Source organism: Stegostoma tigrinum, chromosome 2, assembly GCF_030684315.1.
Source record: "Stegostoma tigrinum isolate sSteTig4 chromosome 2, sSteTig4.hap1, whole genome shotgun sequence".
Taxonomy (NCBI): domain Eukaryota; kingdom Metazoa; phylum Chordata; class Chondrichthyes; order Orectolobiformes; family Stegostomatidae; genus Stegostoma; species Stegostoma tigrinum.
This window is the reverse complement of record NC_081355.1, coordinates 99,132,911-99,157,944: the sequence shown is the minus strand read 5'-3', so window position 1 is coordinate 99,157,944 and position 25,034 is coordinate 99,132,911. Positions and strand designations below refer to the sequence as shown.

Sequence of the window (25,034 nt, the reverse complement as noted above, 5' to 3'; positions counted from 1 at the left end):
TAGTAGCCATGTCAGTGGACATGGGCACTGTGACGTTTCGTTGGATCCCATCCGATTCCACCATCTTTCCAGCATCTTCAGCTTCACAGGAACTGACAAACAATAGGCCCCTCAAGCCTGTTCCATCTTTCAAGGAAATCATGGCTGATCCATAGCCTAACTGTGTGTACCTGCCTTTGGCCCATTTCCCTTAATAGTTTTGTTGAACAAAAATATATGTATCTCAGATTTAAAACTAACAACTGACCCAGTACCCAGTGTCATTTTGTGGAAATGTGCTCCAAACAATTACCATTCTTTGTGTGCGGAAGTGCTTCCTTAAATCTCTGTTAAACAGCCTAGCCCGAATTCTCAGACTACGCCCCCTTGTTCTAGAATCTTCAACCAGTAGAAATAGTTTATCTTTACCCATCCTGTATTTTCAAATTAATATCTTGAAGACATCAATCAGATCACTCCTTAACCAAAACATAGCTATGGTGTAGCAAATAAGCTTTGCCTTCTGTTGTATTGCCTTCTGATGATATCGCCAAAATTAAGAAATGTAATTTCTGTAGTCAATAAAGGGATCTCAAGACTATAAAAGCTGACTAGTTATCTCAAATGTTAAATCTATTTTTAAAATCATTGGATACTGTAATGACACCTAATTAATTGTAATCGTCATGGCTCTTCAGCTAATAACATTGAGGTATGGTTGGTGTATACAGACCATATTGCCCTTCCTTAAAATGTTGTGTATTCTATTCAATGCATGAATGCCATTTCTCTAAAGGTTTCTGTGTTGATAACCTGAATGTTGCATTAACATTTAATGCTCTTCGTTTGTCTTAAGTGACCTAACATGTTAGTAATCCATTTAAAGTTTGAACATTGGAATCTTGTACCTTAAGAAGAATTGAAATAATTTACAGCAATACATTGTCATGATATAAATGATCTGGAATTGTTAGTTTCTGAATATATCTGTACCAAAAAAATTCATACTCATATTGTTATTTCAGGTTACCCTGATCTACTGAACAACACAAAACCAAGTCTTTCTTGGCGTTCCTTTCAAGGCTGCATGCAACTTCTTCATGTGGATGATCAGCTGGTTGACTTACACGCTGTTGAGCAAGGAAAACTCGGGCGGTTTACCAACGTTAACATCGACATGTGTGCTATCATAGACAGGTAATTAAATAATGAGAAAGTTTATTTTTCAGCATAAATCAAGTATCAGCAATTTAGCACAGGCAAATGTCACACCAGCACATTGAGTATACAAAGTGTGGAGCTGGATGAACACAGCAGGCCAAGCAGCATCTTAGGAGTACAAAAGCTGATGTTTCGGGTCTAGACCCTTCATCAGAGCTCTCTGATGAAGGGTCTAGACCCGAAACGTCACCTTTTGTGCTCCTAAGATGTTGATTGGCCTGCAGTGTTCATCCAGTTTCACACTTTGTTATCTCGGATTCTCCAGCATCTGCAGTTCCCATTATCTCTGAGCACATTGAGTATATATTGTTTTGAATACAAGTTGGACAGAATATAAAAAAAACACATTGCATGATTAAAATATTAATCAAGAGGGGAAAATGAAGTATGAGAGAAAGTTATCTAGAAATATAAAAGACATAGTAAGCATTTCTGTGGATATTTGAAAAGAAAAAGGTATACCAGGCCTGAGAAAAGTGGGTCAAGGGAATTAATAATGAAAAATAAAGAGTTGGCAAAATAATTGAACAGCTACGTTGCATTGGTCGATCCAATAAGAAGGTGCAGGTAATATCCAAGTTAATGCTGTAAATCAGTAAATGGAAGGGAGTAAGGAACTTAAGAAAAGTAAAGTCATCAAGGAACCAGTAAATTGTAAATTTACTGAGTAAATTGTTGGAGCTGCATGTTAATGATTACTCTGGTTCTGATGGACTTTATCCTGAGGTCTTAAAAGAACAGTGAGATAGTTGAGATGTTAGTTTTAATTTTGAGAAGTTTCAACATTTCAGGAAGATTCCATTAGATTAGATAATAGCAAATGAAAGACCAAAAAAACTATTGATTCTAGAAATCAGAAACAAAAACAGAAATTGTTGCAAAAACTCAGCAGGTCTGGCAGCATTCTTGGAGAGAAAGCAGAGTTAACATTTCAGGTCCAGTAAACTTTCTTCAAAGCTGCTAGGGAAAGGTTGGTGTTTATGCAGAAGATGCAAAGTGGTGCAGGTGGGGGTGGGATGGGGAGAGGAGTTAAGGAGTAAACGATAGATGGAGATAAAGCCCAAAGAGAGACACGAATAGTTGAACAGTTAAAGGAGCAGATAATGGTCAGCTTGGGAGAATCAGCAGTTGCTAATGGGGACTGTTAGTGGCTAGCAATGGGTCATGTGTAACAGTAGACTATGTCATAACAAGTCATGCTGTGTAGGGGTTAGAGTAAGGATGTGAGCTACGTTACTTCAAGCCCTAAAATTGTTTAACTCCATTTTGAGCCCAGAAGGTGGTGGATTTCCAAAGTGGAAAATGAAGTACTGAGCTACACTGAAGCACTGCAACAATCCTGAGACCCAGATGTTAGGCACAGTACGAGGGCACATTGAAGTGGCAGGCAACTGGAAGCTCGGACGTTTTTGCGAGCAGAATGCAGGCACTCTGCAATGTGGCCGTCCGGTCTATGCTTTGTTTCCCCAATTTAGATGAGAATATATTGTGAGCAGCAAATGCAGTAGACTTGATTGAGTGGTGTGCAGGTGTGTTTAGGCCGTTGGCTGGTGAGGAGGAGGAAGTAAAGGACAGGTGTGATACTTTCTGCCGCTGTAGGGGAAGATGCTGTGAGAAAGTGAGTGGGTATTGGAAGTGAAGGAGGACTGGACCAGGATGCCCTGAAGGGAATAGTCCTTGCAGAAGGCTGACACAGGACCGGAGGGGACTATGTGTTAAACAGTAGTATCCTGCTTGAGGTGTTGGAAATGGCAGTTAATGATCCTCTGGATGTGGATGCTGGTGGGATGGTAGGCAGGACAAATGTGACCCTATCCCTGTGGTGGGAGGAAAGATAAGGGGTGAGAGCTGAAGTGTGGGAGATGAGCCAGACCCAGCTGAAGGCCATCAACTTACGGTGCTCGGGAGTGCTTGGTTGAGGAAGAAGGTGGTCATTTCGGAAGTCCCCTTGTCGAAGTTGGCATCATCAGAACAGATGTAGTGAAGAATGGAATAGTGTCTTTATAGAAAGCAGGGAGTGAGGATGTATAACCAAGGTGACTGTGGGAGTTGTTCGGTTTGTAGTGGATTTTGGTGTCCAGCGTAACACCAGAAATGGAAACAGGCCTGTCGAGAAAAGGAAGAGAGGAGTCAGAGATGGACCAGGTGAAGGTGAGAGTGAAATTGGAAGTGCAATTGCTAAGCTTTTCCAATGCTGGATGAGAGAGTGAAAGAGCACTGATCATCCCATCAAGAGAAGAGTTATGTATGGTGTCCACGATAGCATTAGAACAAGGAATGTCCCATGTACTCCACAAAGAAAACAGTCTTAACTGGTACCCATGTGGGTAACCATGGCCACGCCTTTGACCTGAAAAAAATGAGTGGAGGTAAAAGAGTATTTGTTCAGAGTGAGGACAAGGTCTGCCAAGTGAAGGATGGTGGTGGTGTATGGGAATGGTTCAGGTCTTTTTTCCAGGAAGAAGCGGAGAACCCTGACACCATCCCGATGGAGGATGGATGTGTAAAGTGATTTCATGTCCACGATAAAAATCAAATGGTGGAGCAGATTTGATGGGTTAAATGGCCTAATTCTGCTCCTATATCTGAAGTTGTAGACAGGATGCATGGACTTTAAGCATGACACCAATATGAGAAGTATTGCATGGTCCTAGCAATGGCCAATTCTTCCACTTCTGCAGTGAGTGGGGTGACATAGGGTGTGGTGTATAAGTAATGAGGTGAATTTTGGAAGATGGCATGAGAAAATTTACTAGGGCAAGCAGATGAAAACCTCACTAAAATTGAGATTGAGCTGATTCTGTCAAAATTCAGCCCTGTGTTTTGCACATTTTAAAGGGGCAACTGTAGAGTCATAGAGACGTACAGCATAGAAACAGACCCTTTGGTCCAACTCACCCTTGCTGACCAGATATCCTGGACAAATCTAGTCCCACTTTCCAGCATTTGGCCCAAATCCCTCTAAAGCCTTCCTATTCATATACCCATCCAGATGCCTTTTAACTGTTGTAATTGTACCAGCCTCTACCACTTCCTTTGGCGGCTCGTTCCATACATGCACCATCCTCTGCATGAAAAAGTTGCCCCTTAGGCCCCTTTTAAATCTTTCCCCTCTCACCTTAAACCTATGCCTTCTAGTTTTTAAGTCCCCTACCCCAGGGAAATGACCTTGTCTATTCACCCTATCCATGCCCCTCATGATTCTACAACCCCAAGGGTCACCCGTCAGAAGGTGAACAAAACTAGAGAAATGGTAAACGGAAAATAAAAACTAATTCGCTTGCGCTAATGTAGTTTAAGCAATGGCAGTAGGACTCAGGAGAATAGTTTAAACTAATGAAAGGTGAATACATCAAGTTGTTTTTCATACAAACAATAGTCAACTCTTAGAAAGGCCTTGAGATGTTCTCCAGATGGATTTAAGAAACTGTTGAATGTTGTGATGGGAGACTGATTTGGATAGACTGTTAAAAGGTGATAAAGACAGTTTCACATAATATGACATGAAGCAGCTAATGAAAAAAAATTAGTCTCTTCACAAGGTCTTTTGCATTACATTGATTAATTTGAATCACTATATGGTGCACTTCTATTAATTGTACATAATCTTCTGTGACTGTATACAATAATCCTAAATTATATCTAAGGTACATTAATTATGTATAGGCATTAAATGTTTGAATATTTTATCAATATAACATTTTGTAAATTTGATGATTTAAAATGGTATTGTCTTTTTCTAACTACATGTGTCTACACAGTATAAAAGCCATTATAATTCACATTTGAAACATATAAGTGAGATGTCACAACTTATTTGTTTACTGAAATAAAGATAAATTGCTTCATCACAATGTGAGTAGGCTACCTATGCTAAATGGATATTACACTTCCTGGCATGAATTAATTTCCTGTTAACAGCAGCTTATTTTGAATTGATGTTGATAGTTAAGATTAAGCAAAGTACATTATTTAAGAAAAATTAAATTTTGTTCTTGATAGCTCAAAAATTATTCTTATGCAACAAATGATTTTCTTGTAGAAAATAGCATGATGTCCATGAGATGTTAACAAATATCAAAGTTTCAAACTTGTTTCCTTTTACTCGGATTATGCACACAAGTTGGTGTAGACAGCTGTGCCTGCCACCAACTCAAGTAGCAACTTTCACTATATGTTTATTCACTACTTCTACAAGAACACAAGCAATTTGGTCCAATCCTGCCTGTCCTATACAGTTCCATTATATCAGTCCGTGATGTTGTGCTTATCCATTCCATCATGAGATCTGTTATCTCTTACTCTCTTTACTCCACAGTATGTCCATTTTCTTGCCATAATAGACCACATCACTTCTATCTTGTCTTAGTTCAAATAACTTGTCAGCAATTAGTATTCTTACTAACTAAAATTTATAATTTTTCACCATGTTGCCCTGTCTATCTGCCCTTTGGGTTAAATTCCATTTTCTTAAATTTATTCATAGGTTGTGGGTATTTCTGGTTAGACCAGCATTGATTGCCCATCCCTAATTGCCCAGAAGCTTTTAAGAATCAATCACATTGCTGTGGATCTGGAGATACATGCAGGCCAAACCAGGTAAGGAAGGCGACTTCCTTCCCTAAAGAACATTAGTGAGCCGGATGGGTTTTTCTGATATTTGACAATGCTATCATGGTCATCATTAGACTCTCTATTCTAGATTTTTATCGAATCCAAACCTCACCATCTGCCATGGTGGGATTCAAACCTTAGATCTTGGAACATTACCTGTGTCTCTGGATTAATAGTCTAGAGATAACACCACTAGGCCAACACCTAGATCCACATCACTCTTCTGTTTTTAATACGAGCGTCATTGTATAGTTGCTTTCATGTTGAATACCTTTTGAGCAACTACTTTTCTCATGTTTAACTGCCCTATTGCTTTGACCATCTAATGTTGTCAGATTAACCAAGTAAACAATTTTCTCCCTTGGGCTTGCTGAGATTAACATGTTTTGCATAAATCTTCAAATATTTTTCCAAACCTGTCCGATGTACCTAGTAATCTGTGCATTTTCAATCAGTCTGTAACATAGAAACTAGGAGCTAGGAGTAGACCATTGGATACTTCAAGACTGCTCCACTATTCAGTGTGGTATTGGCTGATGTTACATCACAAAGTCGTATTAACCTTTTCTGTCTATACGCCAAGATGCCTTTAATATCTAAAGAAAATTAATTTAACGGACTCACTGATACAGCCTCCACAATCTTCTGTTGCACTGAATACCACAAGTTGACCATCTACATGAAGAAATGTTTTCTCAGTCCTAAATGGCCTATTGCTTATCCTGTGGCTGTGATCCTTGACTCCAGACTTCCAACCTGGGAAAACATCCTCCCTTCATCAAGTCTGTCTCACCCTGTTAGAATTTTATAAATTTCAATCAGATTCCCTCACATTCTTCTAAACTCCAGCGATACAAGCCCATCTCTCTTCATCATAGCTCTCATCCTTGGTATCAGCATAGTGAAAACTTCACTACTGTATCTTTAATGCAAGTATACAATTTCCTAGGTCTAAAGACAGAAACTGCAGACAATACCCCAGGCACGGTATTCCCAAAGCCTTGTATATATCCCTAGTTCTTCACCGAAATCCTTCTGCAATGAAAATGCACATACCATTTGCCTTCCTAATAGCTTGGTCCACTGACATGTTTGCATTCATTGACTGGTTTACAAGGACACCTAGATTTCTTTGTACATCAATATTTTCTAATATATTACCATTTAAATAATACCCATCCTTCTTTGTTTTTCAGACTAAAGCTTATTTACATTTTTCCATGTTGTATTGTGTGTACGCCACGTTGCCCATACATTAAACTTGTCTAGACTGCCTTGAAGACTCCTTGTATCATTCTCAATGCTCCCAATCTCATCTAGTTTTGTGTCATCAGCAAACTTTGGAAATATTGCATTTGGTCATTTATAGCTGGGATTCATGCACTGATCACTGCAATATGCCTTTACACACCATCTGCCAGCTGAAAAGGACCAAATTTTTCCCACTCATTGTATCAGGTCTGTCACCCAATTTTCAATCTATGCTAGTTCATTACCTCCAAACTTGTGTGCATTTTGTTTTGCCCATGAGCTTCTCCTGTGAGACCTTATCAAAACCTTCATGGCCACATCCAATGGTTCTCCCTTGTCGTTTCAACTTACTACTTTCTCAAAAAAAATAGTAATTTCCTTTTCATAAACCTATGCTAACATTGACTAATCTAAGTATTCTGTTGTAACAGAATGTAGCAATTATTTTCCACTGCAGATGTTTGGCTACCTGGTCTGCATTTTTTTTTCTTTTAAGTGTTCAAGTTATAATTGCCACCCTGTAGAAACTGGACCAGAGTCGATAGAATTATGGCAGATAACCACCACTGCATCCAATGTTTCTAGGGCCACTTCCCTTAGTGCTCCAGGTTTGTCTGCCTTTAATCCCATTAATTTCTCCAACACCATTTTTTATGAACACTTAATTTTCTCCATTTACTCCCACTCACTAGACCCTTGGTTCCCTAGTATTTCTGGGAAATTATTTCTGTCCTCTTTTGTGAAGACGGAAACAAAATATGTTATCAATTCTTTGCCATTTCTTTTGTCCCCATTCTAATTTATCCTACAATTGTCTTTATTAATCCTTTTCTCTTTAAATTTTTATAGAAGCCTGATTGCACACCTCACAGTGTATATCAGATAGCAAATCCAAACAAAACAAATCCCATTGTTTTTCAGCAATTTCCCTTCAATGTTAACAACATGGTGAATCATCAAACCTCATTAAATTTCAGAAGAATTACAATTTTTCTCTTTTGACAATCTGGGCATGAAACTCCATCTTATATGTTGGTCCATCATAGCATGTCTCAAAGACTGTACCTATTCTTGTGAAATACTCTCCCTTTCTGTGTCTATACCCCAGAAACTGCACTCCAGCACTCAGCCACGGGCTTAACGCCAAATCTTCACTGACCATTTGCAACAGAGTTGCCACAGGGTTTTTTTTCTGAGCTTGAATTTTGCTAATTACATCAGATTAATATCTCGTTCTGTGCTGTACCGACCTATTGATTATGGACTGGATTCTGTCAAGCCCTTCACAGCTCCTAGGCACTGCCTGAGCTCTTCTTAGACAGAGGTTTTCAACTGCTCTAGGACTTCTTTGAACCTCAATTAAATAGATCCCATGTAGCTCAGTTTCCTTCAGAGGCACAGCTAAATGCAACCCTGCATGACATGGAGTCTGATTCTCTCTCTTACTTACACACACACACACACACACACACACACACACACACACACACACACACACACACACACACACACACACACACACACACACACACACACACACACGCAAAATCTGTCTCTCTCTTCCTGTCTGTGTCTGCCTCTCTCTGCGAATAACTGTGACCTTGCAACTGCTTTCCAATAACTCCTGATCTATTTTGAATGACTTCTTAAGAATTTTACAACAAATCCCAATCCTATTGCTCAGCAGAATTGAATACAACTGAGTTTAAAACAGTCAAATGTAGAATTAACTGTCCTTTAAATGTTATTTTCACACACGCTGGCTTGGAGTACAAACAGAAAAATAGGAATTTACCACACCATCTTTAATTAATGCAAAAAAGGATTGTGTGTGCTGCTTTCCTGTAGTCCCTGAAAGAGATAGATATCCCAGTTACTTTCCAATTTGGTTCAGCTTACTTTTTGAAGCATAAATTCATTTAGAGAATGCTAGCATTGCAGCTAAAGTTGAATCATCTATCATTACTTGTCACTGAGAATATCATATTGTCAGCATCTCATGCAAAACATCCAGTGTAACAAATAACACTCCAATGATACTTTGTACAATTATGGCAGTGCTTATGTGGCTTAGGACAAATTATTTTTTGTGCAATGAAGGTTGTGTTAAGAATCAAATATTGTTGAATACATTCAGAAAACATCACGATTCAATATAATTAAATTATGAATAAATATTACAGTAGAGATTACAATTTAGGCAGCACTCAGGCTCACATTTATGCAACCGAATTTGTGTGCCATTTGTTTTGCAGTTATCAATAGATTCTCCTGAAACGTTATTTATGGCATTTGATTAAAGTTAATATGTAACACACGACATACTTCTGATTTCTGTTCATCATATGTAGATTATGGTGGAACAAAAAAGATACTTAGACATGAATTCTAGAATTCCTTGTGAATGGCAGCAAAGTTTGTATCAAATGCCACTAAATCCAAGATTAATAAAGATGTTTAGATTTTTTAAATGCAACTCCTGAAGAGTTTTATATTGTTTTACTTTTAAATTCTTGCTAAGTACAAATGTATCAGATGTTTAAATTGAATTCAAATTCACTAGCTCATTTTTGAATGTCAAGTAGTTGCTTACAACTCATTAGGAAATGGAAATGTTTTTATTATGCACCCATCTGTCACTTGTAAAGTGCCCACTTGAATGTTCTTTCCAAAATAAACATGAATATTATAGAAATGATTTACAGAAATTGTAAGCTTGGAAAATGAACTACTCAGATTGGATCTAAAGGAATACATTTCATCCTAAATGATAAGAAGTGAGAGATGTAATCAATTGTGATTTGAGCCAGAATTAGGTGTGATGTTTGATGAGGCCCATCATGATGTTGAGATCTACTAGCCACACCTTGTATTCTTTTTTGAAGTGGTGTGGCAAGATTCTTGCTGGGCAGCAGCAGGTTCCCAATGAATGCTCATTATTGCATGTGAAATTCCTTGTTAACAGCTCAACTTGGCACAGATTGCAATCTTAACAAACTCACGATTTAAAACTAGTCATCGGGAGACTCGTTGTGGAAACCAAAACTTGGTTCTTGGCATTTTAATTTGCTGTTTACTCCAAAACACTTCCATGTTGGGCATCAAGTACCAACATCTTGGGTACAGCTCTATTGGCACTGGCCACATGCACCGAGTGCCCACAGAAATTGGTATTGGACATGTGCCAGCACTATGAACCCTGATAGCACATTTCTAATAATCTGACAGGATGCTTTTGTACTTCAAGGCCGCATTGGCAACTATCATTGTAATGCTGTTGTCCTGACATATTGAGTTATTGGAGAGAATGTGGTGGCACTTACGCTGGCAGAGAAACGGAGGGCAATGATCTTGCACCTACAATGCTGGGTATTCCTCCAGATGTCGGAAACAGCTCTGAACTGGACTGGCATGGCCTGGTGTCATTGCCCCACTGTTGATCCTGGGGGAAGAGGAGATCCAGCAGCTGCAACACCCCATGCAACAGGAACTCCAAGCCTCTGCCCACAAAGTGGGATGTCTGTTTTTCCATTTCCATGTCCGGGTCAAATGCCAGGAATCATGCAAGGTAATTCCAGACTAACAGTATTTGTCTCAACATATGATGACCTTTTAAAGACGGTATGGCCACCGAGATGCTAGTCAATTCCAAGATCTCCACTGAGTGGGCAGTTGCTGCAAGGATAGCGCACGGCAAAATGGGGTGGAAATTGAACATGATACCACAAAGATTGAATGGCCAATTAATGTGGCTATGCTTTTGCACTTAACCAACCAAACCATGACATTCCGCCAAATGAGTTAGCCTGGATAGTTGTGTATCAGGGAGAGACTATAATACAGAGAAACACATTGGCTGAATGCACAGGAAACCACTGAAAGAAAATATTTGGAAACCTGTCAGTTCAGTAAGGAATTTTTAAGTGGAGATAGAAGTAGTACTTTACTGGGTTTAAGTGTCTATAAAATTGCTGAGGACAAAAGGATTGAAGTTTTTTTTTGTGGCAAGATCATCTCAATTTTTCACATATATAGCATTCTTTTTTGTGTGTAATCAACTTTATACTCCTTTATTAAAAGTACAGTGACAGCCACTTATAAGTATTTTAAGTGATTGATCATAACTGTAATAAAATTCCAGAAGTCAACCATTGGAAGTTCAAATGAGACATCCTAGAGAAATTATCCAAACACTGCAATTTAATCTGGGATTTAATCACAAACATTAGAAGTCAAAGGGAAATGCAGTTAACAGGTTCATAATGGCCTTGTATACAGATGATTTGCAATAAGTTAAATATTCAGCATTAAAATAAGCACTGAATTAGATGTGTTTCAAATCATTAAATACAGTAATGTTGCATGTTACAGGGTTCTCCATGCTGTTGATATTTCAGAACAATATTTTGGTGGCTTTGACGTTGTCATAACTGTTTTATTTCATAAAATTTCTGCTTTTCCGATGAATAATCAAAATATTCTGCAAGAAATTTACTTTTACAACATCACTAACGGAGACTTATTTTGTGTCATTCAAATTTAAATATCACCAAATGTACATCACAAATGCCATGCTTCTAAGTGCCTTGCAATATAACAAAATAGAGCAAGTATGTCAGTCAGAACTCTGGCAAGTTAAAATGTAGGTAAATGTCACCTAGCTGATTTTGGTTCAACTCTTTGCTGAGATACTCCAAATTTAAGACTAATGTCACATTCTCACTTGACAGTGTTGTCCTTGTCAGTTTCTCGTACTTACCCAAAAGATGAACCTGGTTTGTTGACATGACAATCACAGAGGGTGCACTCCCCCTCCTTGTCCTGCCAATGTTGTCAAAGTCAGTGATGACTCAGATATCAACAATTGTAAAAACCTAGCAGGAATGAGTCAATGCTTTGAATGGCTTCAGGCAATAATGTACATGCTATATTAACATTTCAGATGTCAAAGTGTCAAAAGACTAGATATTGTAACTGATGGGATGTGTCTCAGAGAAAGTTAATAAAGTGTAATGCTGATGGAAAAGACATTTCTGAAGGAGAAAGGAGGGAGGAACTTGTCTTCTATGCTGGAGCAGTGGAAAGGGCTCAGGAGAGATATAGTGATGACTCAAGGCAGTGGAGGAAGCCAGCCATCAGTGGACAGGGCAGCTCCCTGAACTGAAGGCAGTGAGAGGCCGAGGTAAAACAAAATGTAGGCCACAGCTGAACAGGCAGTATCAGCACTTGTATAGCCATAACTCAGCAGCTGTTGGGTACACAATAATGAAATCAATGGTGGGGGAAACCATGCATTCACCAGCTGAAACAGTGAGAGTTGAGTGCACATACGAAAAATGTTCCTGGTGCCTTGCCGATTGCACCCAATATCAAAGTGTTGCCCACTTGTTCCTGGAAAAGTCTCTGCCTCAGTTAATGCTGTGGAGTGCCTACCAGTTATTTTCATTAAAAAATATATCCTAACCCCTCTCCTCACTCACTATGGCCATTTCATATTTTTGCAGTGAATTTTCAAATAGAGGAAATTGTCTTTCCAATTAAATATACCAAATCTTCTCATAATTTTAAACACATCTACTAAATCTTCTTTTCTGTCATTTAAAGGATGTAAGCTACAATGTCAAAGTCAGTATTTATTGCTCATACAATGAGTTAAAAACCATGTTAGGAGCCATTTTACTGAACCATTATAGTTCATGTCATGTTAATACACCCACAGTGCTGTTAAAGGGAAAGTTCCTTAATTTTCAGCCAGTGACAATAAGGGGGTTGTAATCAAAGCCAGGACAATGTGCATCTTGAAGGTGAATTTGCAGGTAATCGTGTTAGCTGTACATGTGCTGCCCTTATATCTCTGTCTCAATGAGGTCACGATTTGAAAGTGCCGTCGAAACATCTTTGGTGAGTTGCTGAAATTTATCTTGGAGATGATGTATATCGCTGCCACGTGTCCCAATGGGAGAAAGGAGTATGTTTTTAACACGGTGGAGTGAATGGAAATGAAGCAGAGTGCTTTGTTCTGCATGGTGACATGCTTCTTGACTGCTGTTGGAGCAGCATTCAGGCAAGTAAGAGTAATCCATCATACTCCTGCCTTATACCTTCTCGATAGTAGGCAGGCATTCGGTTGTCAGGATGAGAGTTACTTGCCACAGAGTATCCCAAACTCTGAAATGTTCTTGTCGGAAGGAGGAGAGGGAAAAGGGGTTGTGGGGGGTGCAGTGTGAAAGTGAATGATTGAAGATGCTGTAGGCAATACTGAGTGCAAAAGAGGATCAGGCGTGATCAGAGGTGGGGACGGTAAATCTGAGGCAACAGGTAACAGTGTGTGGAAGTTAGCTGAAGGAACAGAGAAAGTCGGTCTGGCTGTTCATCTGTACCTTGTGGCCAGACTGACCCAGCTGCCCGAGCTGTCAAGTCCTGTGCAACATTCCATTCAGAAAGGCCTCTGGGTTTCTGTCTAAGAATTGAAGTGTCACCTTTCCGTTCTCTACCACATTCAGATTCTGTCCGACACTTGAGGGAACATGCTTGTGCAGATGCACAGCGGCCTTTTCAAGATGGCATGGGCATTAGCAATGCTGGACCTTTGATGCACATCTTCGAACAGCAACTGGCTTTGTGGGCATGTAAGATAGGACCTGAACTAGTTTTGAGAGATGCTATGTGCCAGGGTAGGTAATTAATGCATGGTGCTTGGTGTGCAAGAGAATTTGCAACACCTCTTGGAAAAAAAAATTCTCAAAAAGCTCAACACAACTTGGACTTAACCAGAAAAAAACAAGTAAGATTCAGCCAATTAACTTCTAACTGAGTCAGTGGACTCATATACCCAACCATTGCTTTTGACATTTGCTCAGTAAAATGTTAACCAATTTGAAATAAGTGAACAAGTGTCAGGGTTTAAAAGAAAAATGTCCCCTAACTTTGTTGATTTTTTTTTTCTTTGCTGTGTTACCAAGAGTTATTTTGAAACCTCTTACAGAAGTTATATAATGTTGACATTTCACATCTCATTATCTAATTTATTTGTAAGATTTCTGAATTATGACTGACATATATTTAGAAAATGAGTAAAATGTGGTCTGAGCATCTTTGAAAGAATTTCAAAATATTGACGCTGTGGTTTGTTATGAGAGTACATGGTGAACTTGGAGAATAAAAAGAGAATAGTGAAACATACATTTTAAGATTTGACTTATGGAATGAGTAGTATTTGTGATGTTGAGGTATGTTTGATTTGCTGAATGAAGAAAATAACAGGTGTCAATTTTATTTCATTGTAATCACCAATATTTCAATGTTTAATATTTTGATGCCATTATTACAGATTGATAACATTTTGTGTCAATGTATGTTAGCACTCTGCAAAATAGTTCTCTGTTATAATTTTCAAAGACAAAAGGTTATTTGTAACTTAATATGTTAACAGAATGTATTAGTATGCAAAGCATTTGTATCGTATTTATGGTTTCAGAAATCTCATTTTATTTTAGTTTTGTCATTTTCTATCTTACTAAATAGTCAATTTGTCTTCATTAAATTGATAAATAATCTCAATTCATACTGCAACAGAAATTAATTGCTCTGGAAAAGTTAATTGATAACTTGATGATTTAGATTTAGATTTTATTGTCATGTGTACTGAAGTAAAGGAGTGCTGTGAAAAGTGTATAATGTCACCACACATGGACCCATCTTGGGTATAGAGGTAACGAGGTACAAAGTCTCAGGTACAAAGTCGTAAAAGAAACAAAGTTTAAACAGTTGGCATGAGCTTCATAGAATAAGTTGAAAAATAAAGAAATAATGTAATAGTTAACATAATATTTGACACCCAGGTTGTGCCTGTATAGAATGTGTAGAACAGCCCTTGGAGTTAAGTATGCATCTAAACCAGAACCAAAAACATTTCGGCATTCTATTCTGACAGGTGCTTACCAAATCACTGTGAGCATGGAGGAAGATGCACACAAACCTGGGACACCTTTATGTGTAACTGTGAGGGAACAGGATATTCTGGGGCAACATGCCATAACTGTGAGTAGATATTCTGTTTTTATCCTTTACAGTTTATGGCTGATAGTGTATGAAGTTTGCTCTCCTGCTGTAAAAGTCAATGAAGTCATGAAGAATACAGTTATCTTTCATGTTAAACCATAACATTAAGGAATTCTGCAATTTTTTCCAGCAACAGAAGAGGCCGCAAACTAATTGAATGAATAAATGAATTAGGTTTTAATGCCACGTGTACTCAAGTACAGAAGTACAGGAGTGCAGTGAAAAGTTTATAATGTCAGTTCTCATGGTGCCACCTTAGTCACAAAGTACCCAGTTACAAATCTTAGGTATAAAAGAGGAATAAAGAAGAAAATGTGTTGCAATACTTTAGAATGAATCGTTGTATGTGTTAGCAATAGCACGTAGTTAAAAGGGTAAACATTGCAGTCAGATAAACTGATTACAGAAAACCATTACATTGTAGTAGATCAGCTTCCACATGTGGTCTGACTGTCCTCTAACTCAAAGGAAACTATTGAAATAATGACAAACTTAGAATATAATTATATTTTAAAAGTGCCTTTCGTCACATTATTACCGAGTATAGGTAAAGAGGACAAACACTAAAATGATATCAGCTGTATTGCGTCTTTGCGACCGTTACAGTTTTGATTTAAGAATCACAGAAATAAATGTTGTCACTACCCTAGACAGTTTGATAAATCTTTCCAGCAATGTTTATGAATGTATCTCATATCTCAATAACATATCTCAATGCCAAACTTCTGAAAATGCCGTACAAAATGATTTCAGCATAGCACAAACAATTCTGAATGCACTCATAAGACATGGTGCAGTCAATTATAAAATAGTACTGTTCAATTCCAATAGAATTTGACAATATTAATGTTACAGATTTTATATTAATGCACAGTGTTGGGAAAATTCCAAACTCCACTCACCCAACTTGGGAGAAAATTTGCCTGTATAGTCAGATTTTGGTTCAGAGGTCAGGGTTTAACTGATGTTGAGTCCATCACCCTTAAAAAAATTCAAAAGCAGTCATTGGAGTTGTCATGTGCTGCTGCTGCTTGGCTGAAAGATCTACTTTAGTGATCTGGTACTTTGACCTAGTTATAAAAAAACTGTGAGGCTTGCTAGCCCTCACCGCTCATCCCAAACACGCTCCCCATGCCCCAGCTTTGCTAAGGCTAGCCACCTCAAATTCCAGTTCATTCCCACTTGGCCCTTTGTATACTGCATGCCAACCAATCCCCAAGGCCCCTCATTATCCTATTGCTAACTTAGTGCTAACACATGCCAACTAATGGCCCTCAAACATTTCTGTAGCTCCTTTGCCAAGTTTGTGGCAACTTATACACCCATCTGCTTTTACCTTTACACCCATCATACCAATCAACTCAGCATCCACTAAAGGTTAGATCTCAGGGGTAATGATGAGACAAAATTATATGCACGTGTTCTTTAAAAAAATTCTATTTTGTCTATTTTAAAAATCTCAATGATTAACATTCAGTCAATATGTTTCAATTCCTTCAAGCATTTAAATTTTTATAAAAACAAACATTTGTAGCAAACATCAAAGACAAATAATTATTTTATAAGCACTTGGAGCTTTCAGTCAAACTGTAAAATCACAACCCCCATTCGAACCCCACTGTCATAATAATAGATAATAAAATGTGAGGCTGGATGAACATAGCAGGCCAAGCAGCATCTCAGGAGCACAAAAGCTGACGTTTCGGGCCTAGACCCTTCATCAGAGAGCTCTCTGATGAAGGGTCTAGGCCCGAAACGTCAGCTTTTGTGCTCCTGAGATTCTGCTTGGCCTGCTGTGTTCACCCAGCCTCACATTTTATTATCTTGGATTCTCCAGCATCTGCAGTTCCCACTATCTCTGATACTATTTTAACCCCACTGTCATAATGATAGGCTGTGGAAATACTTCGACAGTACTGATTTTGTAATGAAAGAACTCATACTAATCTCAACAAACAGGGTTTTGATTTTGCAAACATTGATTTTGTTCTTCATCTGAGAAACAAACAAACTGATTTTCTTCAAAATTTAAAAGCAAAAGATGATGGATGAGATTCCATCTTGCACAAGTATTATCCAAGTATTATGCATATTAATATCTACTTTTAAAAATCCTAAAACAGTACCTGAGCATTCCAAAGAGGTTCCTGACTGCTCCTTAAAACTCTTATATGTTTAGATGTTCTCCAATTTATAAAGCCCTCACAGCATGCTTCAGAAACCTGGGTGAAAAAAATTGATGGTCAACAAAGACAACTCACTTATAGAGGTCTTTCAGAATCATAAATCAGTGAAACACATCCTTCTCCCTTCCAAGAAGGAAATGTTAACAAGGTGGTTCATTGAAATGGCAAGAAAATTTGAAGGTTGTGGTTATTCCTCACAACAGCACAGAGGTGTTCTGCAAAGCAGTAGATTGAAAGAAGTACGGTATAAGGAAAATATAAGGAAAATTGAAAAAAGTCCCAACACTAATCCCAGAGGGACGCCACTCATCACAGCCCTCCATTCAGAAATGTAGCCTTCCACTGCTACCCTGTGTCTTCTACGGCCGAGCCAGTTTTTTGTTCATCTTGCAAGCTTACTTCTGACCTCGTGCAACTTTACTTTCTGTATTGTCTGCCATGATGGACCTTGCTAAAAGCCTTGCTGAAGTTCATGTGGACAACATCCACTGCCCTACCCTCATCGATCATCTTCGTCACGTCCTCAAAAAACTCAACCAAGTTAGTGAGACACAAACTCCCCTTCACAAAATCATGTTGCCCCTCGTTAATACAATCCTGTTTTGAAGAATCCTCTCCAATAATTTCCCTACTACTAACATAAGACTCACCAGCCTGTAATTAGCTGGATTATCCTCACCATTCTTCTTAAACAAAAGGAACAATATTGGCTATTCTCTAATCCTCTGGAACCTCCTCTGTAGCCAGTGAGGATACAAAGATTGCTCTCAAGGCCCCAGCAATTTCCTCCCTGGTCTCTCTCAGTATTTTGGGGTATATCTCATCAGGTCCTGAGGAACTTGTCTACCTTAAATGTTTTTCAAGATCCCCAATACCTCCTCCCTTTTGATCACATGACTGAAACATTTATAAACCTTTCCCCAGACTCATCATCCACCAAGTCCTTCTCTGTGGTGAATACTAATGCAAAGTATTCATTTAATAGCTATCCCATTTCCCCTGGCTCCACAGAAATTCCTTTCCCTGTCTTTGAGTGGGCCAACTCACTCCCTGGCTACCCTCTTGCTCGTTATATATGTATAAAAAGCATTGGGATTTTCCTTAAACAAAAAAAGAGAGTCAGGAGGGCGAAAAAAGTTCATGAAAAGTCATTGGCCAACAGGATTAAAAATTTCAACTTTCCTTGTATTCCATCCTTACTTCATACGGTATAAGGAAAATAAGGAAAATACATTTCCATGTTGTGAGGGATCCTTTAAGAGAAGGCGACCGTAAAATGATAGACATCATCATTGTGATATGAAGTAAAGTATTCCAATCTGAAAAGTCCCAAATCTAAACAAAGGAAACCTGAAAAATATGACAGGTGAAAGAGAAGGGAGGGGCAAAGAAGCATGCAGATCTCCACCCAGCCCAGAAGCCAACACTCAAAAACTCAGTTTAGACCCAAAGAAAAACAATTGTGTTTCTTGCTGCTGTACGCTGAGTGTTTTGATTTGATAAATCAGAGACATTTTCTAATTGAAAGAGTTACTCTGTATTTGTTACAAACCAGTGGAAGCAACCAGAGAAATGCATCCGCACAAGTAGTCTGGCAAGCCAAAGGAGGTTTATCTTAACATTAGTATTGAGAAACAAGGTAACTGAGCTGATTTTCCTGTTTTATGCCTTCACCAATAATCTCATCGTTTCCAATGAATGGCTAACAGCTGTTTCTACTGTGCTGCCACCACTTAGAGACCAACCACCCAACTACTGCTAGCCAAGGACAGACTGACGCTTATGAAAGATAAAGAAGCTGTCAAAAATCACAGACCTCTGCAATGAGGGCTGCGTTGTTGATCTGAGCATTCTTGAATGCATCCTGTGGGATACTACACGCCATGAGCACAGCAACACCCCGGTCTTGCACAAAGTAGAGAAGGCTATCTACTAGCTTGAAAATGACCAGGCTGCTGGAACAGATGGTATCCCCACTGAGGCATTGAAGTGCAGGGACAAAGAGCTCCTGCTGCAGCAACGTGGCCTTGTCTATCTTAGTTGAAGGAGGAGACCATCCTGGGAGAGCTCTGAGATGCCACAGTCATGAGTATTTTCCAAAAAAGTGAACAAGTTGGACTGTGGTATCTACAGGGGAGTTCCCTGCTGTCAACCATTGGCAATATCATCATCAAGGTCCTCCTCAACTGTCTGAAGTCGCAGTGTGGTTTTCACCACTGAGGGGCACAACATACATGATTTTCACCATGCAGAGACCAGAACCTACCCCTGTACATGGCCTTCTTTGACCTTTCAAAGGCCTTTGACACTGTCATTATGGAGTGTCCTTCTCTGCTTTGATTGCGCTATGAAGTTTGTCACCATCTTTTGCCAGCTCCACAACGGTATGGAACTTGCAGTAATGACAGATGACTTCACTACCGGCTCATTCCCCTTTCAGACCAGTATCAATCACGGCAGCATCGTCACCCCAATTCTGTTCTCGATTCACCTCGCTGCAATGCTTTACCTGCCCACTGACAAGCTGGAGTGGAGCTAACTTATAGAACCTGTGGGAAATTATTCAACCTCTGCTGCCTTCCAGCCAAAACCAAAGACACCCCAGCCAGTGTCACAGAGCTGCAGTGCTCCGATGATGCTCGTTTATGTGCAATTTCTGAGGATGTTCTCCAGACCATAATCAGCACCTTTAGGGAGGCATGAGAAAGCATGGAACTCACCCTGAGCATCCGGAAGAGAAAGGTCCTCCACCAAACTGGCCCGACACTGTGGAGCAAACCCCGATCATCTAGGTCTACAGGGACGCTTTAAAGAAACATGTACCACTCTCAAACAGTGTCCTGTTGTTTAAAGGAGCTAGAGATCCACCATCGCCTCTAATATGTTAGCGCAGGCTTCGGTCACCTGAGGAAAAAGGTGTTCGAGAATAGCAAGGTCAGATCCGACACCAAGACCATGGCTTACAGAGCTGTGGTGGTCTCCACCCTCCTGTATGGCTCTGAGACATGGACTGTCTACAGCAGACATCTTCAAACACTAGAGCAGTACCACCAATGGTGCCTGTGCAAGATCCTGTGAATCCACTGGAAGGAAAGGCACACCAACACCATCATCCTCAACAAGACCAACATTCCCAGCACTGAGGCACTGACCACCCTTGATTGGTACTTTGGGCCTGGGCACATCATCCCTATAACCAACACGAGACTCGGAGGAAGCGTTTCAGTGATACCTTGAAGGCCTCACTGGCAAAATGTGGCATTGCCACAGACACTGGGGAATCACTGGCCCAGGGTCATACGGAAAGACGTTGAGCACCTCAAGACTTACCATCAGGAAAAAGAAATGGATGTCAGGCAACAACAGCAAAAGGAGTGTGCTGCCACCCCCACACCCCACCCACCCATTCCCATGTCCACCACCTGCTCCATGTGTAACAGAGCCTGCCGTAGCTGTATCAGTCCATACGCCCAACTGCAGACTCACTCTGAGAGTAGAAGGGAGCCATCCTCGTCAGTGAGGGACCACCAACGATGATGATTTTCTCTATTTGTTTGTCTTTTGTATCTGTGTGCTCATGGAAGTGGGTGTTTCAAAAATTAGAGTTTTAGTTAGTAGCGTTATATGACAATAGTTTGCCTGGAGCTATAATCTAATTTATTGAAATAAATAATTCTTATGAATTCGGGAAACCTGGTATGTGTTTTTTATCAACATTTTTCTGGAAGTCAGGTCAATTGGGGTGCTGTGTACACTTTACTACAAACATTCACATTCGATATGTCTCGGGGAATAGCTCGATGTGATTTATGGCAGGCTGTCAGAGTGGGTTGTAACTGTTGCATTGGAACGGTTATGCATATACACAACGAGAATGTTTTATCTGCAGGCACAGCCAAAAAGCACAGTTAATTAATGGGACTGAACTAAATATAATGGGGAAATAAAGGGGTTGACAAATATCCATCACCTGTTCATGAACATCTGAGGATAATAACAGAGGTGGCATGTGGCTATGTTAGTTGTCATTTTCAAAAATTCTGTAGATTCTGGAACAATCCCAGAAAATTGAAGGGTGGCAAATGTAACTCCCCTCTTTAAAAAAGCATAGATGGAGAAAATGGGAATTATAGACCAGTTGGCCTCACATTAGTAGTAGAGAAGATGTTTGCATCTATTGTAAAAAGATGTGATGACAGGACACAGGATTACACAAGGCCAGCATGAGTGTGTGAAAGAGAAACCATGTTTGACAAACTCACTGAAGTTTTTAAAGAAATAACTAGTGGAATAGATAAGGGAGGTCCAGTGAATGTTGTGTATTTGCTTTTTGAAAAATTTTGATAAGTCCCACGCAAGAGGTTGGTACGCTAAATCAAAGTGTATGGGATTGACAGTAATATGCTGGCATTGGTGAACAGACAGGAAACAGAGTAAAAGTAAATAGTTTCTTTGGAGTGAAATGTGTTGACAAATGGGCCACTATTACAGGGTTCAGTGCTTGGCCTCCAGCTGATCACAATATGTGTCAATGATTTGGATGGGGAAACAAAATGTAATATTTCCAAGTTTTTTGACAACACAAAGTTAGGTGAGAAGACTAACCAATGATTTGACCAATGTTTTCACATCATAAATGGAAATTTAATTGTTAAGTTATTTCTGCTGGCTGGGGACCCTGGAATGGGAAGGCATTGTCTAAAAACGAAGTTTTATTTGGAACAATTTTCTGTTCATCTAATCCAAGAAGTTAGATAAACAGGCTGATAAATTAGCAACTGCGGAGGAGCGGCAAGATCTGTTGGTGAGGTTGAGCTGGGTATTGTCGGTGTACACGTATAACCTAATGCCACGTCTTCAAGTTTTGTCACCAACAGGCAGCATGTATGTTGAAAATAGCTGGGGGCTAAAAGTTGATCCTTACAGGACACAACAGGTCATATTTGCAGGAGCAAGAAGACAGGCAATTTCAAGTGATTCTCTGATTACAATCCAGTGCTCAAAAATGGAACTAGGGAAGTGAAGTCACATAGTGGAGAGACATTGAGGGAGCGTAGTGTGATCAACAAGTGTGGCAAAGTCTGCAGACACATTGTAGAGACCAAAGAAGAAAAGTTTAATTTAATCAGAGTCACAAAGACTATAATTTGTAAAGTGAAATTAGAACAACTTCTGTGCTCAAAGGTGGTAGAATTTTGGAACTCTCTTTCATGAATGACATGGTAATCAGTTTATTGTTAATTTCAATTTAAAGATTGACAGATGCTTGTTAATCAAAGACACTAAGAACCATGGACCAAAGACAGGCCAGTTGAGTAGGGTCACAAATCAGGAGTAATCTCGTTGACTGTTTGGGTTGTGAGGAGCTTAATTTGACTGTTGTTCACTGGATCGTGCCTTCTTAGTTCAGTCAGAACCTGGAGTTTAGCATAATAAGAGATATAGGGTAAGCCATTCTCCAAATGGGCAAAAGTTGATCTGTGAACTTGCAGGTAATTCCTTACTCTGATTCGCTGTAAATCACTCTACACTGTAGCTGTTCTGGTTTGTTCACAAGTAACCAGATTTTGGATAAATCAAATAATTTTAATAAGGAAGTTGCATTCCTGCTTTTTAAAAAAATGCATGATTTTTTTTTCTAATCTTGAGCACAGAGGCACCTTTTTGACCCACAATTCCAGTAAAATTTGGCTTGCATGTCTGTCTGTCTTTACTTCGTTATTGTATTCTGTTCCTGCTTGTATGTATATTGCTTCGATGGTGGTCTTTTGTTGGTTAAATACATTTATGATGCTTTAAGCCTTATGGAAGCTGTTTCTATGGCAGTTGTACAGTTGGTTACTTACAGCAGCACAGTTTTTAGTGTTAGGACATGTACTGAAAGGGACCCTGTCACTATTGGAAAAATTATCCTATTACTCTGCCTTCTCCAAAGGCAGGTGTCTTCATTATAATGCAAATAAACCTACTGCAACATGGTGACTGCTCCTCCAAGTAACTTCAGTGAATATGATTGGAAATAATGATACTGACAAAAATAGATATAAGACAACAATATATGATAAATTGTATCCTGCTTTCAATCTAGCGTCTTGTTGTAATGACAAAGTTGTATCACAAAATTGGGAAAGCGCTATGTTTATAATATTGTGAAAGACAGATATTCTGATGAATTTTATATTCAGCAGCGTATAACAGCTTTCAACAAAATAAACTTTGGGACAAAAGTGGAGGGTTAGTCAAGGTATACCAGTGATGCTGTCTAATATTTCAAAAAGATTTGTTGTTGAAAACAGCAGGATAAAATGTCTTGTGTCATGGTATTCTTGTCCTAAAGAAGTAGTGACAGCAGGCTATCAAACAATGCACTTCCCTTCAGGCAATGTTTCACAACAGGAGTGTTCATTATCACAGTCTCACATTGTTATTGTGTAGGAATATTTAGCCATTAAAATAAGATGGATGGATAGAACAGATATCGCTATTGATATATTTGAGTGTTAGCTTTTATACTGTTGATGTTTGATTTATGATTAGTGCATAAGCTCCACTGAAATCTGACAGCCAAATAGCCATATTCATGCCATAGGTATCAGGGAGATCTTCCTTAGGAGCCCCTACGTCATTGCATTATGAAGTTATACCATATGATTCTCATCAACGTGGTAAAATATTTAGTTAAAAAAGTGCTTCATATTTGTAAAGAAAATACAGTTGTGATATATGAAAACACAGTGCTTTGTTTATTTAATTCCCTTGCTTGCAATGAATACAGCTAAGACAATAGGTAGGAACAACATTTCAGCAGAACTAGCCTCACTTCTAGCCAAGCTACCTAAGTGCAGCCAGAACGCTGCAGCCAGAACTGAAGAAGTGGAAAATTGCCAAATATAATCTGTTCTCAAAAAGAAGAACAATTTTGTTTTGGCTAAACCAAATATCAATGTTCAGAAAACTGACGTGAGGAGTCATCAACAATGGTATGAAGCAACCCTTACGCACGAATAGACTGCACACCAACACTTAGTTTGGATTCTAGAAAGGCTGCTCATCAATTTCATTACATGTCTTGTCCAACATTAGACAAAGGAGCTGAACCACCTCGATGAAATTAAAGTGAAAAACCAAAAGAATTGCAGCTGCTGGAAATCAGAAATGAAAACAGAAATTGCTAGAAAATCTTAGCAAGTCTGGCAGCATCGTGGAGAGAAATCAGAGTTAACGTTTTGGTCCAATGTCTCTTCTTCAGAAACTTTGAAGGGCCAGAGTGTGAACCCTCTGAAGAAGGGACACTGGACCCGGAACATTAACTCTCCACAAAAGCTGCCAGGCCTGCTGAATTTTGCCAGCAATTTCTGCTTCACTGTTGAAATGAAGGTGACTTCCGTTTACGTCATGACAGTATTTGATTAGGCACTAAGGAGCCTGACCAAACTTGAAGTCAGTGGGAGTATTCTTCAATGACTGGAGTTAAATCTAGCTCACAGAAAGATGGTTGTGTTTATTTTAGGCTCATACAGCTGCAGGGACATCAGCACAAGAATCCCACAGGTAATATCCTAAGTTTGACTGTATGACCTGTCCTCCATTGTGAGGTGTGAATAATTGCTGATGAGTGCACTCAGTTCAGTTTCATTCGCAACAAATCGAATTATGAAATCATCTGCAGCAGCATGCAGCAATACCTGGGCAACATTCAGGAATTCACAAAAAAGTGCTGGA

General features: G+C 39.2%; 1 protein-coding gene across 4 annotated transcripts in view; it reads left to right on the top strand.

The window, feature by feature from the left end:
- The window catches only part of LOC125465171 (contactin-associated protein-like 2), a 1,711,179-nt gene that overhangs the window by 893,393 nt on the left and 792,752 nt on the right, over positions 1–25,034 (top strand). For all 4 annotated transcript variants that reach the window (XM_048558395.2, XM_048558386.2, XM_059638055.1 and 1 more), the window contains exons 10-11: positions 1,005–1,176; positions 14,999–15,105. In XM_048558395.2, the coding sequence (XP_048414352.1) occupies positions 1,005–1,176; positions 14,999–15,105 (279 nt within the window). The remainder of the gene's footprint in view (positions 1–1,004; positions 1,177–14,998; positions 15,106–25,034) is intronic.